Source organism: Anguilla rostrata, chromosome 2 (genome assembly GCF_018555375.3).
Source record: "Anguilla rostrata isolate EN2019 chromosome 2, ASM1855537v3, whole genome shotgun sequence".
NCBI classification, from domain to species: Eukaryota; Metazoa; Chordata; class Actinopteri; order Anguilliformes; family Anguillidae; genus Anguilla; species Anguilla rostrata.
Genome location: NC_057934.1, coordinates 71,894,123 through 71,914,152, shown reverse-complemented (window position 1 = coordinate 71,914,152; position 20,030 = coordinate 71,894,123). Strand labels below are relative to the sequence as shown.

Sequence of the window (20,030 nt, the reverse complement as noted above, 5' to 3'; positions counted from 1 at the left end):
TGTTTTTTTTTTGAAGTTCAGCAATAGCTGTGTTTCTATGTGCCATTGTCCTACAGTGCCCAGCAGGCATGTCACCAACTTAACATAATGAAGATACACTACATGGCCAAAAGTATGTGGACACCTCATGTCCAATATCTCACCCAAAGTTATGGGAATTAAAATGGAGTTGGTCCTCCCTTTGCTGCTATAACAACCTCCACTATTCTGAGAATGCTTTATACTAGATGTTGGGGCATTGCTGCTGGGATTTGCTTTCATTCATTCAGAAGAGCATTAGTGAGTTTGGGCACTGATTGGGTGATTAGGACTGGCTCGCAGTTGGCTTTCCAATTGCTCCCAAACGTGTTGGATGTGGTTGAGGTCAGGGCTCTGTGCAGGCCAGTCAAGTTCTTCAAAACATTTCTATATGGACCTCGCTGTGTGCCTGGGGGGAGGGGGGAGGGCTTTCCCCGAACTGTTGGGGAAGCACAGAATTGTCTAGAATGTGATTGTATGCGGTAGCATTAAGATTTGCCTTCACTGGTAAGGTAAGGTAAGGTAATCTTTATTATCCCCTGGGGCAATTTGTGGCACAGCCAGCAGTACATACAATAATCATCAACAATCAGCACACACCAATCAACACACAAACAATTCACATAATTGAACTAAGGGGCCTAGCCAAAATCATGAACAACAGCCCCAGACCAAGGCTGTGTCCAGAAACCTTTTGGTCATGTAGTGTAGCAATAAAAGTCAAGCGAAGGTCAAGAGAAGGTCAGTCATGGCCAGTGCAGTTTTTTTTTTGTTCGTTCTGTTTCTATGGCGACCTCCTGAAATTCTTCCATTCCAAAGGAGGCCAGCTGTTCAGTTGTGTTCTCCGGAGCTGTCCCCTACCGCTGGATTACAGTGATTGGCCGCCAAGTGACAGGTTTTCTTGTTACGCAACCCAATAAATTATGCCCCTGACAGGGCAGCAAAGAGCTGGCTCCCGCTGAAGTGACCGAATTGGAAGGATTTCCATTTTTCCGAGTGTGAGTTTCTTCACCGCTTCTGTCACACAAAAGTGGGTCAAAGCCAGCCGTTTGGGAAACATGGCGGGCTGAGGGGGCGGCCTGGCGATTATGTGATTTTCCGCTGGGATGAAGACGCGGGTGATTGTGGCGGGTGATTGGTGGGTGACGTATCGGCGGTCCGGGTGCCTGCGGTGCTGAGCCGGGGGGTGTGGGGTGTGGGGGGAGGGGGGGGGGGGGGTGTGTGCGTGCTGGACGTTGAGGGTTCAGCGTTTGAGCATTGTCTTCGTCTGAAATTCCGACCCGACTGCGGTCGGAGGGAGCTGGTGCAGCTGCTCTGTGATTGGTGCTCTTAGCACACTCAGCTAGTGGGAGGGAGGATGGTTATTGGCTCTGTTGAAGAGCCAATCACTGGCTCTTCAACAGGGCGGAGTTGCATCAGATAATACGTCAAGCTTGAGGATGACATGGATTGGTTCTGTAAACATATCTAGGTTTGAGGGTGGATAGTGATTGGCTCTATGAAGGTGGGTATTGATTGGTTCAGTGAAGGTTGGTAGTGATTGGTTCAGTGAAGGTGGGTAGTGATTGGTTCTGTGAAGGTGGATAGTGATTGGTTCAGTGAAGGTGGATAATGATTGGTTCAGTGAGGGTGGATAGTCATTGGCTCAGTGAAGATTGGTTCAGTGAGGATGGATAATGATTGGTTGACTGAAGATGGGTAGTGATTGGTTCATTGAGGGTGGATAGACATTGGCTCAGTGAAGATTGGTAGTCATTGGTTCAGTAAATTTATATTTGAGTACGGTAAGTCGTTCGCACTAAACTTCAATGTGCAAGGCTAGCTGGCTAGCTTAACAACTAGACTTTTAAACAGTCACGATCTTTACACATATCCACTGCATTTGTGCTTGCTCTCGATTGGATTTATTTTATATATTTAACATCATAAAGTGCCTTTTATTGCATAGAGGAAAGGTTTCCATTAGCTGAGGTTAGCAGCAACTGGGACTGCTTCAGATGCCCGTGAATGCTGTCCTAATATTATTAGCCTAATGGAATATGGACTTGTAGTCTCATGCGATGCCATGCCAAGTCAGTCTGCTAATGTAGAGAGGTGAGGCCTGCTGATGTCACTGATGACATCACTGGAGATGTCACATCTGTCTTTTGTTGGTTTCCAGGTGACTACTTTGGCATCCTGATGGATCAGAAGGTGACTGGCTTCCCCTTCAGCCTGATGGACAACCCAATGTACTGGGGCAGCACTGCAAACTACCTGGGACTTGCGCTCATGTGAGTGTGTGTGTGCATGGGTACGTGTGTATGTGTGTGGGTGTGTGTGTGTGTGTGTGTGTGGGTGTGCGTGCACTTGTGTGTGTGTGTCATATATACAGTTAAATTTAAAAGTATTGGGACTACAGCATGTATAAAAGGCCAGTCGTTCTTACAAAGATCTTTCAATATCGATGTAAATACCCTCAAACATTCTGTTTTCCTTTTCTTTCTTGCCACAAACTACAAATGCCGCCATTTTTCTCACTGTGATGTCACAGTGCTGAGGTCGGATGAATCAGTGCTCAGGAACGTTGCCTGAATTTCCGACCTATGATTCAGTTTGGCGACCGTTCAGTAGGTTTTTTCACAAGTCGAATCTGGTTTTTTACTAGCTCAGAGATGTCTTGAACTCAGCGTCGGTGTAGATCAGATGCATTCTGGGGAATGCAGTCTGAGTGAACTGCCATTCAGAAGCTCCGCCTCCTTCAAATTCCATCACAGTTCCCCAGAGCACATTTTCCTTTCACTGGACTCATTAGGGCCCTCAGATTTCTGAGCTAAGGTACATCCAGGTAGATTATTATTTTTAATTATGAAGAATTCTAGAACATAACAGAACATTGAAGCTGTTTTGAATGTTGGGAAACTTAAAAGCACTTTGATTTTTTCCAAGTTTTTTCCAATCCTGTCTCCGTTTTTCAAATTTCCAATCCTCCATTATGGATGTGAAATGGGGTGTGAACTTAAGGCTGGTGATGCTTAATGACTTCTTAAATTTACAGTGCTCCTTTTAAAATGGCGGAAGCAGCACCATCAACTGGATAACTATAGGAGGAGTAAAAACAAATAAATAAATAATGACATCTTCAGTAAAAATAAAATGGACTCACATCCTGCCTGGATAGAGGCAAAATGAATGATTTTTGATGTCACTAAAAAATAAAAATAAAAAAGTTAATAAAAATGAATCCGGTTTAAACCGCAAGTTTCTGGAAAAAATCCTGAACACAATGGCAAAGCAGCGGCTGAGGGAGCCAACCGCCTTTTTTAACCCAGATAAGGAGAGGAGCAACTTTATGTTCTGTGTCTTGTCTCCATAGCAGCCGTGATCCAACCGCTGGCTTTACACCGTTGCCAAGGAAATGCCCCTCCCCCCTCCCCCCTACCTTTCCCCCTGGCTGGGAGCCTTGCACACACTCGCAGTTTTTTTTGTTCATGTATTTGTTCACTCATTATTATTTTACTGAATTCATTGTTACTGTTTTTTTTTTTTTGCATTTCGTGTGTTGCAGAATAGCGACTTGATGAGTGACTGCTAGTGATTTTATATATAAAATGTGTCACCATGCTAGTGGCAGAACAATGAACTATTTATATGTATATGTCCCTATACACTCAGTGGCCACTTTATTAGATATTAGAGATCTATCTAGCGACTGGGTAGTACCCACTGTTGCGTCCAGAACAGGCCGAAATCTTCAGCGCATGGATTCAGGAAGGTGCTGGAAACCGTCCTTAGGGATTTTGGTTCGTGCCGTCTCGGTGCCATCGCGCAGCTCCTGCAGATTTCTCAGCCTCACATCCACGCTGCGAAACCTCCCGTTCCACCTCGACCCAAGGGTGCCGTGTTGGACTGAGATCTGTGCGACTGCGCAGGCCATTGGAGTGAACTGACGTCGCCGTCATGTCTGTGGAACCAGCTTGAGCTGATGCGTGCTTTGTGACAGGGTGCGCCACCCTGCTGGAGGCATCCATCTGAAGAAAAGGGAAGATGTCATAAAGGGATGCACGTGGTTAGCAGCAGTGCTTGGGTATACAGTTAGGTATGCAGTGGCATTCGAATGATGCACAATTTGGTGCACGAAGGGGCCTAATGTGTGCCAGGAAAACATTCCCCAAACCATTACACTGTTGACACAAGGCAGGATGGGTCCACGGAGCAGGCCGTGTGATGTTCTTCCCCAATCTTCATTCGTCCAGCTGTGGTGGTCACGTGCCCACTGTAGCCTCGTCTTCCTGTTCTTGGCTGACCGGACGTGGAACCGGGGCGTGGCCTCCGGCTGCCGTAGCCAATCCGCTTCAGGGTCTCGGCGGAAGCAGCACCATCAACTGGATAACTATAGGAGGAGTAAAAACAAACAAATAAATAATGACATCTTAAGTAAAAATAAAATGGACTCTATGTCACATCCTGCCTGGATAGAGGCAAAATGAATGATTTTTGATGTCACTAAAAAATAAAAATAAAAAACTTAATGAAAATGAGCTCGGCGTGTCGGGCGTTCACAGCTGATGCCCTTTTCGCTCCGCTGATGTTTATAAAAAGCTCGTATTTGAGCATTTGTGGCCTTTCGGTTGACTCAAACAGGCCTACCCACTCTTCTCTGACTGCTCTCGTTAACAGGCTGCTTTCTCAGCCACAGAACTGCCGCTCACTGGGTGTGTTTTTATTTAAACGTACGTGTTTATATCACACCGATCTCTGCAGAGACTGTAAAGACCCCAGAAGGGCAGCTGCTAGCATTACAGGGAGACACACAGCAAATTATTGTATCTTCACAGAGTGATTTGCATCGCGTCGCGCACGCGTAGGAGATGCTTCTCACAGGCAGCGTGTGACAGACGCGGACAGCATCAGTGTTAGTCTCAGGACTACGAAAGTGTGACATCATCAGTGTTAGTCTCGGGACTACAAAAGTGTGACATCATCAAGAGGTCACAGAAGGCCCACCAATAATCATCGAGCCTCATTCACAAAACTTTTCTTGAAGTATTCTTACTTTTGTTCTTAAAAATGTTCCTAAGAAAGAACAAAAAAAATGAGATCCATGACACGTGCAGATCTTTGTTTTTGTGCATATTCCAGGTGTATCGGGTGATGAATTGTAAATGTTTGCAAATTTTATGCGCAATCCTGTTCATGTGATTAGCATAACAGCAATGAAGAAAAGGAAAGATGAATGCCGAAACGTTCTTACGCACTGTTTACGAGCAAATGCGATCGTACGCACGTTTCGTGAATGGAGGCCCAGTAAGTGCACAATGAGCTGAAAAAGCTGTCCCATCGGCCACAGCCAGGGTTTTGAGTCTGATGTGAGCTCATATGGGGGGAGAGGAGAAGGGGAGACATGGCCGAGTCTAGGGAGAGTTTAGATCCGAGGAGCAGCAGCGTTCCGGAGGAGCTGCAGAGGCCTGATGGTGGAGGCAGGGAGGCCAGCGAGCAGGGAGGTGCAGGAGTCCAGACGGGATGTGATCAGTGCTAGACTAAGAGCTGGGCTGAGTAGGGGGGAGGTGAGGAGGGAGGTGCTGGAGTCCAGACGGGAGGTGATCAGGGCCTGGACTAAGAGCTGGGCTGAGTAGGAGGGAGGTGAGGAGGGAGGTGCAGGAGTCCAGATGGGAGGTGATCAGGGCCTGGACTAAGAGCTGGGCTGAGTAGGGGGGAGGTGAGGAGGGAGGTGCTGGAGTCCAGACAGGAGGTGATCAGGGCCTGCACTAAGAGCTGGGCTGAGTAGGGGGGAGGTGAGGAGGGAGGTGCTGGAGTCCAGACAGGAGGTGATCAGGGCCTGGACTAAGAGCTGGGTTAGGTTTAGGAGCTGGGCTGAGTAGGGGGAGAGGAAGGGGGCGGGATCTCTACATGTGGCACGGGAAGTATCTCTACGCCCAACTTTTTGCTGTTTGCCGAAATTTGAAGCGCTGCCCCCTGGGAGCAGTGGGAGTGTGCCCCGGACACTCCGGCGGAAGGAACGTCTGTCCGAGCGTCTGGTGGTGAGACTGCAAAATGGCCGAAGAGGTCGTCCTCGCGTACAAATTAACGGACGTCTGTGCGCTCTGTGACGCTCGAAACCACGGAGCGCTGGAATCGGAGTTTTTCGAGAATTTTACGAACTTTTTACGAACGCTAATCGTAATTGCTCCGGAGTGGTGTTGTTTTTTTTCCTCTGTTTGGATAGATCAGAATGTGTATTTGAGATCGAATGTCGTTTTGAAAAAAAGGACGTGGAACTTTTAACAGCCGCACGTTGTATCCGCGAACGTCGGCAAAGCCAGCACGGCGCGTTTGAGAACGTCGGCAAAGCCAGCACGGCGCGTTTGAGAACGTCGGCAAAGCCAGCACGGCGCGTTTGAGAACGACGGCAAAGCCAGCACGGCGTGTTTGAGAACGTCGGCAAAGCCAGCACGGCGCGTTTGAGAACGTCGGCAAAGCCAGCCCGGCGCGTTTGAGAACGACGGCGAAGAGGACGCACACGAAACGAAGCGAAAGAGGTTCCTCGCTCCCGTATCGTTGTCGCAGAACGAATCCAGACGAGTGCGGCAGGAAGACGCGAACAGAGCGCTCGCCAGACAGTAAGTCTGTTAGTTACTTGGTTACCAGGCAACCGGTCTGCTGTGCCTGAACTTAGCCAGGGTTCCTGCGGAATCTAATTAGCTGAGTCCTTCGTTTGTTTGACGTTAGCGGCTATTTTCTCCTCCGCCCACCGTTGCCGAAATGCCACGGTGGCACATTTAGCCGAGGAGGTTTGACGAAGCATTAAAAAAAAAAAACTCACATTTTCGTGGCGGCCTGCTGCTCGCAGTTACTTTGATATCGAGGATGTTTGTGTTGGCGCAGGTGGCAGTGTGCTGAAATCATGAAATTTGGCTGCACTGTGTTTTGAATATTGGCACCATGGACAATGAAATGACAACATGGCGTGTGCTGTAATTATATATATGTATGTGCCAGTCCTGACCTCTGAACTGAGAAATTCTTACTGAATCCTTCCCTCTCCAGGTGATGCTTTAGCCAGTAATTTGATGCCTTTCTGACCAGAGTCCTGAATCACTCACCAAGCTCAGAGTCCTGAATCACTCACTCAGCTCAGAGTCCTGAATCACTCACTCAGCTCAGAGTCCTGAATCACTCACTCAGCTCAGAGTCCTGAATCACTCACCAAGCTCAGAGTCCGATCTTCACCGTTCAGAGTCCTGAATCACTCACCAAGCTCAGAGTCCTGAATCACTCGCTCAGCTCAGAGTCCTGAATCACTCACACAGCTCAGAGTCCTGAATCACTCACACAGTTCAGAGTCCTGAATCACTCACCAAGCTCAGAGTCCTGAATCACTCGCTCAGCTCAGAGTCCTGAATCACTCACCAAGCTCAGAGTCCTGAATCACTCACACAGCTCAGAGTCCTGAATCACTCAGCTAGCATAAAACTGTTTTGCAGCCCAAACAAGTCCCCTCTCCCCCCAACCAGTATGTCTGAGATCTGTCAGAATAAAAGCGCTGGCAGGTGTCTGTCTGATACCTGTCAGAATAAAAGCGCTGGCAGGCATGTGTCTGAGATCTGTCAGAATAAAAGCGTTGGCATGCGCGTGTGCGATCTCTCAGAATAAAAGCGTTGGAATGCGAGTGTCTGCGATCTCTCAGAATAAAAGCGTTGGCTGGCGTGTGTCTGAGATCTGTCAGAATAAAAGTGCTGGCAGGTGTGTGTTAGAGCTTTCAAAATATACGCTCTGGCAGGTGTCTGTGAGATCTTTCAGAATAAAAGCGCAGGCAGGTGTGTGTTTGAGTCACCCAGGAAAGAGAGTATCTGCTGAACCAGTAAACTCAGTGACACTGTTACAGTCCACTTACATAAACTCTCTCCCTTCTTTTTCCTGTCTACCCATCTCTCCCCCCTCTTTCTCCTGTCTGCCCATCTCTCTCCTCTCTTTTTCCTGTCTGCCCATCTCTCCCCCCTCTTTCTCCTGTCTGCCCATCTCTCCCCCCTCTTTCTCCTGTCTGCCCATCTCTCTCCTCTCTTTTTCCTGTCTGCCCATCTCTCTCCCCTCTTTCTCCTGTCTGCCCATCTCTCTCCTCTCTTTTTCCTGTCTGCCCATCTCTCTCCCCTCTTTCTCCTGTCTGCCCATCTCTCCCTCTTTTTCCTGTCTACCCATCTCTCCCCCCTCTTTTTCCTGTCTGCCCATCTCTCCCCCCTTTCTCCTGTCTGCCTATCTCTCTCCCCTCTTTCTCCTGTCTGCCCATCTCTCTCCTCTCTTTCTCCTGTCTGCCCATCTCTCTCCTCTCTTTCTCCTGTCTGCCCAACTCTCTCCCCCGCTTCAGGAATGCCAGTCCAGTGGGGATTGTTCTCAGTGCAGTTGTTGGTGTCTCATACCAAGTCGCCATCAAATATGAAGGGTAAGTCCTCTCTCACCTTCTTCTGTCATTATTTGTCAGTAGGTACTGTGAGAAATTGCCTTCAGGGTACATGTTAAAAAAAAAAAATTGTTATTATCTGGAATTAAAGTCAGAAGGAACAAAATGTTCTCTCGGATACAAAAAGATAAACCTACAGGTGAGTTTGTCCAGTGATGCATGGCGTAACCTCAAACCCCAATTACAGGCTAATTTCCAATATTGCTTTCCACACGCATGCATGCATGCAAGCGCACATATGCTCGTACGTGCATGGACATGCGCACACATACACACACACACACACACACAAACACATTTCTCAAGTGTGACTGAAGCCCTCAAATGCAGTTCCTGGTCTTTTTTTCCCCCATCAGCCTTGTCGCACTGCGTGGTCGCATGAGAACATTATCAGTCCCACTGCTGGTTCACACACAGCGTTGCACTGTCATCACCTCCACCAAACATCCGAATCGACCCCCTGAAACTACAAACCATTAAAAAAAACTACAAACCCCACAAAACCACAGATATGAAAGAACCCGGCCTGAGCACCTACAAACTGCCCTGGATTGGTCAGATGCCCCATTTGGTCACGTGTAGTGTACGGTTTCTCTCTTCGGGAAAGGGCATCTTTGCCATAAAAGCCAGTTTTAAACTCTCATTTGGAAGAAGGGTCTGTCTGTGCCATATGCACCACGTTAAAGCCACAATCATCTGCAGACAACTGCGCCCTGCACACACACGCATACATACACATCAACTCAACCACGACACACAACATCAACACAGCACGCATACATACATCACCTACACCACACACACGAACATACAACCACCATACATACACACATGCACACACACACGCATACATATTCACACACATATTCACACACACACACAAGTGCATACATATACACACACACACACACACACACACACACACTTACATTCATATACGTGAGCACACACAAATACACATTCATTGATTTCATTGAATGACTGGATTTGTTCTCATTTATTCTTTGTCAGTTTCCATGGTTACGTTATACAGCATAACTTGGTGTAGGTTGCCTTCAGTTAAATATGAAGACTACCCACTGGGGAAACAAGTCCCTTTGCATCATCACAAAAAAGAAAGAAAATTATGTTTAAACATTTTTTTTCTGATCCCAAATAATGAATCAGTCCTTCATTTTAAATGTGCTTTTCTTTTCCTAATTTGGGATTTCTGGTGATAGTCACGAACTTGTCTCATCACTGGCACCGCCTCCATCGATTCCCCTTTGTTGTCCGTGTGTGTGTGCGTGTGTGTATGTGGTTGTGTATGTGTGTGTGCGTGTGTATGTGTGTGCGTCCGTGTATGTGTGCGTGGGTGCATGCGTGTGTGTGTGTATGTATGTGCACGGGTATGTGTGTGTGTGCTTCTGTGTGTCTGAGTGTGTGTGTATGTGTGTGTATGTTTGTATGTATGCATGGATGTGCATATGTGTGTTTGTGTTTGTTTGAGTGTGTGTGTGTGTGTATGCGTGAGTGTATGTGTGTGTGTGTGTGTGTGTGTGTATGCGTGAGTATATGTGTGTGTGTATGCGTGTGTGTGTGTGTGTGTGTGTGTATGCGTGAGTGTGTGTGTGTGTGTGTGTGTGTGTGTGTGTGTGTGTGTGTGTGTGTATGCGTGAGTGTATGTGTGTGTGTGTGTGTGTGTTTTAATGTACAGGGGAAAGGCCTGTGATGATGTTTAGCCTTCAGTATTGACTGTACTGTAGTACTGATGTTTAATCATTAGCTGTTTTCTGGCTGAAAGTGCGGGTCATGGGGTTAGGTTTCCTCTGCTGGATAATGGCTTCCTTATGAATCATAAATATGTGATGGAAACAGAGCAGCTGCCTGTGGAAGGAGGATACCACACTGCAGAGAACAAACACACTCGCACGCACGCACACATGCACACACACGTACTTACACACACACACTCGCACGCACGCACACATACACACACACACGTACTTACACACACACACTCGCACGCACGCACACATACACACACGTACTTACACACACACACTCGCACGCATGCACACACACTCACTAACACACACAAACACACACACTGTTATAAAGACACAATATGAGTGTAAGATCACTTGGCTCTTGATAAGCTGGTGATACACACACTGGCATGCACACACACACACCCGCACTAACACTCATACATACACACACACACACCCGCACTAACACTCATACATACACACACAGTTATAAAGACACACTCGTAAATGTAAGATCACTTGGCTCTTGGTGATACACACACACTCCGCTTGTGATTACCTGGTCACAGGCACACACACACACACACACACACACACACACACTCTGAGCAGATCACTTCGCTCTTGATAAGTGATAAATATTAAGTCAGTGGAGCAGAAAGGGGATAAATAGACACCCCCCCCCCCCTCCCCCCTTGCCCATGTCCGGAGGCTGGCACCAGCTGGTACCGCTGGTGAAACCGAAGGGCCGCGGTGCCTCTGCGCGGTTTATGGCGGCTAATCCCTGCCCTCGTCTCCCTGTGTTTATTTGCATTTTCAGGCCGTTCACCGAGCAGATCTACCGACAGAGCAGGGGATGCTCCAAACGGGAGTGAGGACAGGCCCAAGTGCGTGAGGACAACGCACCTCACCGGGGGGGGGGAGACCGAAGCGTTCTGAAGGCCTGCTCTCACACGTCGGACCACGTGTCGCGGCACCCTCCGTTTCTGATCTGGTGTCGCGCTCTTCTTTTCTGAGTGACCTGCTCCGGCCACGCCCACAGACGCCAGCGGTCTGAACAGAGTGCATCGTGGGATGCGTGTTTGAGCACAGCGCCCCCCTCTCACCTTATACCCCCCAGACACCCCCCACCCCCACCCCCCCCCCCCACCACCTCCCACACACTCTCTCCCCCCCCCCGTCCCGCAACCGATCAGCAGAGAGAAGAGCTCCGATCAGGGGAATGACATTCCTTCTCGCTTCATCAGTCACTTTTTGTATCAGTTCATGAAGGATCTGGCAGAGCTGCTCTCTCAGGTTGCTGAGGTCGTTTGGCGCTAATGGCTGGATGTACCGCGACCTATTCTTACCGACAGTGCAGCCTGAGTGCGTGTTCCGTGGGTCTCTGCTCGCGCTGACATGTATGTTCCATGCCTGCGTTTAGTATTCGGAAGTTGCTATGGTTACCGGTTGGTTATATGGTTATATGGTTGCTATGGTTTTTTTTTTTTTTTCAGCTTTGGGAAGCCTTCCAGCCTCAGCCTCTTCCAGGACTTCTTTGGCCAATCCCACGCACGAGCACATGCAGCTTTTACATCAAATTCCTTTTATTTATTTATTTTTTAAAAATAAATCGTCTTTACGTGAAAATAAACGCAAAGTCCTGCTGCCATGCGACGCGGTGGCCTCTGCCACCTCTCCTTCGCAGTTGACGTTCTGACTGACAGACCGTGTGGTAACAGCCGCTTGTCATGCGGTAACAGTCGTGTGTGGGGCTGTGGCGCTGAGTCACAGCGAACGACACACAGATGGCTGTCTGAGGGGCGTCTCCAGGAAACATGTTTTCCCTCGTGAATTTGATTTGATGGTTTTTTTTCCACAAAAGGCGACTTGAATTTTAAGAATGGTTGGACCCTATTTTTCAGTCCTTTATAATATATACTTGCATATATGTATATATATATACGCGTACATGCTGTACATACGTACATCATGTGTATTGAAGTATGCGTTTGAAGGTTTTTTCATCCTCTTTAATCCTCTGGGACCAGAGCATATTTCCCTTCTCTTGCTTTTTAACTGATCTCTTCTGGTCTACTTTTTATCTTTGCCATCAAGCCTCGGCTCATTTTCTTTCCAGAACGATCTCAGCGACACAAACAGACATTGAAACAGTCCTTTCATTGTGTGTGAACTATAAAGAAAGACCCAAAAATAAAAGAAAAAATAAAACGTAAGGGAAATTTTTGTATTTTATTATGCACAGATCAACACACAAATTTGTTACAAGATTTTTATTAATGTCACTCTCGCACCAAAGGTCCTGTCATGAGAAAACAATAAAACACATTTCACATTGCACAAATCATAAAATATTTATATAATTCCAGGCAGACCAAAGTCAGAAAATAAAACTGTGCCGAGCACAGAGGAGTCCACAAATCTTAGAGCAGTCCGTAAATCTTAGAGGAGTCTATAAATCTTAGAGGAGTCTTGGAGGAGTCCGCAAACCTTAGAGGAGTCTGTAAATCTTAGACGAGTCTTACAGGAGTCCATAAATCTTCGAGGAGTCTTAGAGGTGTGTGTAAACCTTAGAGGAGTCCATACATCTTAGAGGAGTCTATAAATCTAAGAGGAGTCTTAGAAGAGTCCATAAATCTAAGAGGAGTCTTAGAGGAGTCCATAAATCTGAAAGAAGTCTTAAAGGAGTCCGTAAATCTTAGAGAAGTCAATAAATCTTAGCAGAGTGCTTTCTATGATGTAGGTGCCATGCTTGGTCTCAGAGGGTTGGTGGATACTTCGGATATTTGCAGAAGTTCTTACAGAACAACCTGCTGGCTTAATTGGTACTATGAATGGTATAGGGCAATAACTGTTTTGTGATTTTAAAGCAAAATAAAAGATTTTTTTTTTTTTTAACACACGCAAAAAGTGCATTTCATATAACTCCAAAGCAGCTAGTAACATGTCCGGAGGCTGTATGTATCAATAGATGAATTTTATAGAAATTAATATGTTTTAAACATAAATATGTATTTTTAAATCTTGCAGGCAATTCTTTGCTTGAGCACAGTGCTCTCAGCAAAAGTATGATAAAATGTTTTTTTCTTAATACAATCATGTAATTTCAAGCCGATGTGGAGTTACTTTAAGTGTGTTTTGTGCTTTAAAACATAGACCTGTAAAACGCCCCTATAGCAGCCACTGTAAACTTAGGATGTTGTGCGTACCAGTGGTTCATCTGAGCCCTTGATTGGCTCAGGGGTTCCACACGCCTTGTTCTCAGGGCCCTAATTAGCAGCTGATTGGAGGGAAACCAGAATTTTATTTTGACACCTCCCTGCTTTAAGTAGTCAGAAAATCAAAAGCAGCGTTTGCATCTGCAGTTTAAACAGCTGATAGCCGAAATGCTAATGAGATTTTATTACCCTATTGCCCTGATGTCCTTCTCCCATTCTTTTCAGTGGGGGATAGTGTACTCCTGAACTTCACACACTCACAGACACTCGCACACACACACACACACACACACATACATACACACACACACACTCACCTACATACACACTCGCACACATACACACACTCACACACACACACACGCACACTCACACACACACACACACACACATCCCTGTGAGGTGTCCACCAAAGTTCTCGTTATTCGATGACCTTGGGCCTTGTCTCAGTCCGTGTGGCTCTGTCCTCAGGGCTTTCTGAGTTTCACCAGCGCTAAATATTCCTCTTTAATTAGTCATTCAGTTACCTTTGCTCAATTAGTAATTGTCTTTTCTTAAACTAAAACTTCGCTAATTCTTTTCTTTCCCCGGTGAGAAATGGAAATGACTCAGAGTCGTTTCGGCGTTAGATTCTAATTAAAGCTCCCTGATTGTGTGTGGGAGTCTGCTCGGAGTCCAGTGAGCTCCCGGGAGGCGGAGATGTGTCTCTCACACGGGCAATCCAGGCTGCTCTCCCAGGATGCTTTGCGGCACTCGGTACACCGGCCAACTATCCCCTTGTGACACAATATGATGATGGTATACACAGAGGTCACATTCAATACTGTTAAATTCAACGCTGCGGCTGCTGATGATATTGTTTAATGAGAGCATTGGGGGGTTGTGTGACTTATTTATGATTATTTATCAGATTCATTAAATTTGTGTTCCACTCTACACCCCTGTGGAAACCCAAAACTGATGTTGTTCACGAAATCACAGTATTTGCGGAGTTGGAAGGCCCAGGTCAGAGAGCAAAAGTCCTGCCGTGCGCTTCTTCCACCCGCTGATTTCCCTGATTGCTTCTACCTTCTGGCAGATTAAATCAAGCCAGGCCTTTTATAGAACCAGGGACTTTTACACAAAATGACGGTAAGCCAGGAATAGTCGGTAGCCAGCTAGTAAAGTTATGTACCGCTACAGGTTCTGTAATGTTGGCTGTGATCACCACGTCATTCGTTTAATATTGGCTGCTTTTCGTCTATTTCTAGTTGGAATGTATTTGCACATTCTCCTTTTCTTAGCTCCTAGCATCCGTTTTTGACTGCTCCTAGCACTTGGCAAGTCCTTTTCCCTTCTCTGCTCTCCTCTCCCATTTGGTTGTACCAGTCGCTCAGTGGGCCTGTACATCTAAATACAAGCACGTTCTCCCAGTTAAAAAATGTATTTTTTCCATAGAAGTATTTCCCTTTAACGTCAGCAAGAGCAGTGAGGGGGAAAAAAACATCAGCTTGTGTAGCAGTAGGTTGACCGAGTAGGTTTTTCTAGAAAGAAATCAGTATTCAATGTATGCAAGGACAATCTGGTATTTTTGTATCTATGTATACAATCTATGCATTTCCTTCCTGCTTGTCTCATTTTATTTTCATTTGTTTTTAAAGATTTAATTAGAAAACATTTTATTAATCCTGTAGTTGCAAGTAGAGAAAAGGGAAAAAAGACAAATGTGAAAATTTTGGAGAATACTACAGATGTGAGATGCACCTGTCCTGCCACTCCATAAACCTACACTGGTCATCTCCACCCTTAAACCATACACCCTATCCTCCACCCCTATACCCTACACCCTGTCCTCCACCCCTAAACCCTACACCCTATCCTCCACTCTTAATCCCTACACCCTACTCCCCTAAACCCCACCCTTCCCTAAACTAACCCTCCCCCACCTATACCTACACCTGTCCTCCACCCCTAAACCCTACACCCTATCCTCCACTCTTAATCCCTACACCCTATCCCCTACCCCCTACCCCCTGTTGGGGTGAGATGGAAAGAGATGGTCACTGACCCAGAGTGGGCAGGTGTCCCACGGTCAATTACCCCCCCCCCCAGCCCAGTAGAGCCCTCTGACAGGGTGCAGAAACGCACTGCCTGACCCAGAACTGTGGGGCTGTGATGGTAGGCTTAAAGGTGTCTGCAGTCCCAGCCTAGAATCCCCTGGCATTGCATATGCTTTTTATTTTATTCATTTTTAATTAATTCATATTTTTTTCTATTTGCACACTCATACCTCAGGAATTAATTGGGGGTTTGTGGCAAAGAGGTTATCTGTCTCTGAGGGGGTTGTCAGGTAGAAAGGTCACAGGATAGGTGAACTGTGCGTCACCATGGTGATGAGACAGTTTTGGAATGGAACTGATTCCTCAAGGAATCTGATAAGCTACTAACACACTTTTTATTTCTTTGTCAGCGGTGTAAATGTGGGTTTAAATTGTCATTGTTCATTTGGAAAAATATTAAAGAATATGGAGACGCTGGCTGTTGTGGCCTGTTGCTGCGGGTTTTTTTCCTGAATGTTCCCAAATTTTGTAGTCTTTTTGTTTGTTTTTGCTTTATGTAATTTTCTCCCCCCTGTAAATGATAATTCATTAAAGTATTGAACAGCTTGTAGTACATTGGCATCATGCCAAAAGGTTTTGATTGATTTTTATTTATTTATTTATTTTGGTAAATCTACAGCAGTTATCGCATAGGTGAGTAATAATAGGTTGTCATCAATCTTATGTCAGAAGTGGTGATATATTTTTTGGTTCATTAGCATTTTAAATGTAGCGCACCAGTAGACTCGTCCTTTCGTTCAGAAACATGGCCTGTTGTTTTAGCTGTTCTGTTGTTTTAAGAACTTTGCATTGCCCTGCTTGTGGGTGTGGTCACGGTCACACTCTTGGCCATTGGTCAAACCATTGTTGTGCGGTAATAACTTGTTATAACCTGTAATAACCCCCCTCTCTCCCTTATCAATAAAAAACAAAGGTGTATCGAGCCTGGGTCCTGCTTATCTTGTTGCTGTCAGTTTCGTTATTGTTGGGGGGGTGGGGCAGATTGAAGGGGTGGGGCGGGGTGGGGGGGGGGGGTAAACCCCTCCAGGAATCTGAAATGAGCCACAGATCTCACTGCATTAAAAGCTGAAGCTAGCTAATGTCAAAGTCAGTGCATCATCAGCAACATGGCCAAAAGTATGTGGCCACCTGATATCCAACATCTCATCCAAAATGATGGATATTAATATGGAGTTGGTCCAACCTTTGCCGCTATAACAACCTCCACTTGTCTGGGAAGGCTTTATACTAAATGTTGGAGCGTTGCTGCTGGGATTTTGCAACCGGAAGAGCATTAGTGAGGTCGGGCACTGATTGGCCGATTAGGCCTGGCTCACATTTGGCTTTATAATTTATCCCAGAGGTGTTGGATGGGGTTGAGGTCAGGGCTCTGTGCAGGCCAGTCAAGTTCTTCCACACCGTTCTATATGGGCCTTGCTGTGTGCGTGGGGGCACTGTCATGCTGAAACAGGAAAGGGCCTTCCCCAAACTGTCGCCACGAAGTTGGAAGCACAGAATCATCTAAAATGTCACTGCATTACGATTTGACTTCGCTGAAACTGAGGGACCTAGCCCACACCATGAAAAACAGCCCCAGATCAAGGGCTGTCCAGAAACCTTTGGTCATATAGTGTAGTTCTGAAAAAAACTTTACAATAAAACAAAGAATACATTGAGTAAAATAGTATAGAATGCATACATAATAATACATAGTATGCATAGTATGTGTCATCCTGTAGCCTGGAGCTGTCTGCCTTCAGTTCATACTGATGATAACAACACTAAAAAGATTAATAATGACGATAAGAAGCAAGATTTGTGAAGCACTTTGCACACCTTGTTTAAAAATACCGGAAAATACTTCAAACTGTCAATAGAATTGATAAAGGAAAGGACGGGAAAAGCTGGAGAGAGGTTTCAGGGTTGAAGGCAGGCTAAAGAGGCGGACATTTTACCGCCTGTCTTTAGGGTCAGCTCCCTGGCTTAATGACGCAGGAAGCCGTGTCCTAAGTGATTCCAGTTACCTGTCTGTGGCTAATTCTGACAGACGTGGTGAACGCATCGGTCCGGCCGCCATTACCCCAGTGGTATTTACAGTGTGACGTCTGAGCCGCTGCCTTCATTAACATCCTTATTATTTCGGCAGGATGTGGGGGCAGGTGTCAATCAGGGGGGGGGCCTGGATTACTCTGTGGTAGGGTGGTGGGGTGGGCGGTGGGGTGGGGGGGGGGGTTGTTTGTTAGCTCCCCACAGACTTCAGCAAATTCTAGAAAGGTCCGCGATGGCCTGGTGTGTTGTGGTTTATGTTGCGCTCGGGAGAATGTTAATTAATCACCGTGAGTCACCTGTTCTGGCCTGTCTGGGTCCACAGGTGTGTGTGTGTGTGTGCGTGTCTGTGTGTGTGTGCGTGTGTGCGTGTGTGCGTTGTGTGCTGTGTTGTGTGGTGTTGTGTTGGTTTTGCGTGCGTGTGTGCGTGTGTGCTGTGTGCTGTGTGTCGTGTGTGGTGTTGTGTGTGTGTGCTGTGTCTGGTGCGTGTACTGTGATGTGTGTGTGGTGTTTTGCACTGTGCATGTGTTGTGCGTGTGTGTTGTGTGTGTGTGTGTGTGTGTGCATGCGTACTCACCCTTAGCGAGGACCTGCTTCTCAACCGATTGAGTTCTGCTGATGACTTCAATGATCCTGAACCCACAGCCCACATTTTAGAGGGAAATGTTTAGAGTTTAGAAATAGAGTGCACTTGGTTCCTGATGACTTCTTTAACCTCTGCGAGGGGTACGCTTCTCTGCGTGAGCGCTTGGTTTGAAGTCATTGATTGGCTCCACAATCTGGCTGATTGAAAAGAGCGCAAAAAATCCCACCACCCAGCAGTTTTCTGAACATAACAACTAATGAATTTCAGTTGGCCTAACAACTTAAGGTTAAGGTCAAAACTCAAACCATGTGGTTGAACTGAGTTTTGAATATTTTGAATTTATAGTTATATATTTTTTTTTTATTGCTAGAACGCAGGAGAGAGTTCAGCCAGGGAACTCAGAAAAGCGGTTTGGTTGAGATTAGAGCTTGTGTCCTGGCAACCACGTCTCTAGGGCAGGAAAGAAACCATGAATGTGGTTCATAGCTTATGTTTGCGTTCAGACATAGAGCCTGAAAAGACTCCAGCAAATAGTCCAATCAATGACCTGTTTGATTGAACAGCCTGTCTGTCTGCCTGTCTGTCGGTTTCTCTGTCTGCCTGTTCATCTGTCTGCCTGTCTGTCTGTCTGTCGGTTTCTCTGTCTGCCTGTTCATCTGTCTGCCTGTCTGTCTGTCTGTCTGTATGCACCAGACAGCTTCTGCTGTTTTCTTTGTTTTGCCCAGTAACGAGGGACTCATAAGTGTCTGTTATATAACTGCAAACTCAATCCTGTGTACCTGTGTAATGGTAATCAGTCATCGTGAGTCACCTGTTCTGGGCTGTGTGTGTGTGTGTGCATGTGTGTCTGCGGGTGTGTGCATGTGTGTGTGTGCTTGTGTGCATGCATGAAGATTGGCAGACCCGGGTCAAATGTGCATTCAAATACTTTAGCTCTTTAGATGCCCATATGAATTGTGCTTTGCATATTGGCCACAATAGAACATTTTCTTTTGCAATTTACATTAATTTGATTAATTTTTACATTAATCAAAAAGAGCTTTACTGGAGTATATATATATATATATATATATACATATATGTATATTATTATTATTATTATCGTTATATTTTCCAATGGTCTAAAGAATGGTAGTAAGGCTGGTTAGAACTGTGAGACTGTGGGATAATGAAGAGACTCAGGGATAATAGAATTAAGACAGGACATTGGTGTCATCGCCTATCACATAGAAATCACAGAAGAGCTCCACCAATCAAGGAGTACATTGGTCATTTTTAAAAAAAATTTACCAAAGTCTATTCCCTGTGATAACTGTTTTTAACGTAATGTGTGGCCTGACCCTCCGGTTTTTAAAAACATCTCCTGGCGACTGAGAACGGCGTCCATAGTTACACGCGGGTATTTTCAGGGTCTCTAACGGTTAGATGTTTTAAATGAATAAATGAATAAATGTAATGCATTTACCCGGCGTATTGTAGGCCTAGTCATTCAAGCGTAAATGAGCTTTTTTTTCCCTTCGCAGAAGATTTGATCCGTGAGTTTTCAACTAAGGGTTTAGATTATATGTCGGCCTAGCCTGTGAATGTACGTGCTTTTCCCGTTTGTAAAATGCATGTAGAGTAAATGTCAGTGAAGGACACATTTTGCTGTTCTAGATAAGTGGTTCTCGGCCCCTGTGTGTTCTGGGGTTTTGTTCCAACCATAACTGCAATCTCAGAATTTGTAAAAATATGTTCTTTTTTTTTTTTTTTGGTGCTTTTTGTTTGTATAGAGATTATTTTCCCACTTATGGGACATTATGTCTGAAATAGCAGTGCATGTCATGGGGGATAAACGTCCCATGTTCACATTGTGCTTATTAAGTACTGGTGAATCAATAGGCTCATAATTAGGTCACA

General features: G+C 45.9%; 1 protein-coding gene and 1 long non-coding RNA gene across 2 annotated transcripts in view; one reads left to right on the top strand and one right to left on the bottom strand.

The window, feature by feature from the left end:
* pemt (phosphatidylethanolamine N-methyltransferase) overlaps nt 1–12,419 on the top strand; it is a 46,543-nt gene extending 34,124 nt beyond the window's left edge. The window contains 4 exon segments of the mRNA XM_064324372.1: nt 2,180–2,291; nt 8,360–8,434; nt 11,024–11,090; nt 11,700–12,419. Coding sequence (XP_064180442.1) covers nt 2,180–2,291; nt 8,360–8,434; nt 11,024–11,078 — 242 coding nt within the window. The 3' untranslated portion in view covers nt 11,079–11,090; nt 11,700–12,419.
* A 2,782-nt stretch (nt 12,420–15,201) lies between these two features.
* On the bottom strand, nt 15,202–15,436 carry LOC135249539 (uncharacterized). Its single transcript, XR_010328725.1, has 2 exons — nt 15,359–15,436; nt 15,202–15,301 (listed from the first exon to the last, which is right to left on the bottom strand). It is a non-coding gene; the product is annotated as an uncharacterized LOC135249539 (long non-coding RNA).
* Nucleotides 15,437–20,030: the final 4,594 nt, after the last annotated feature.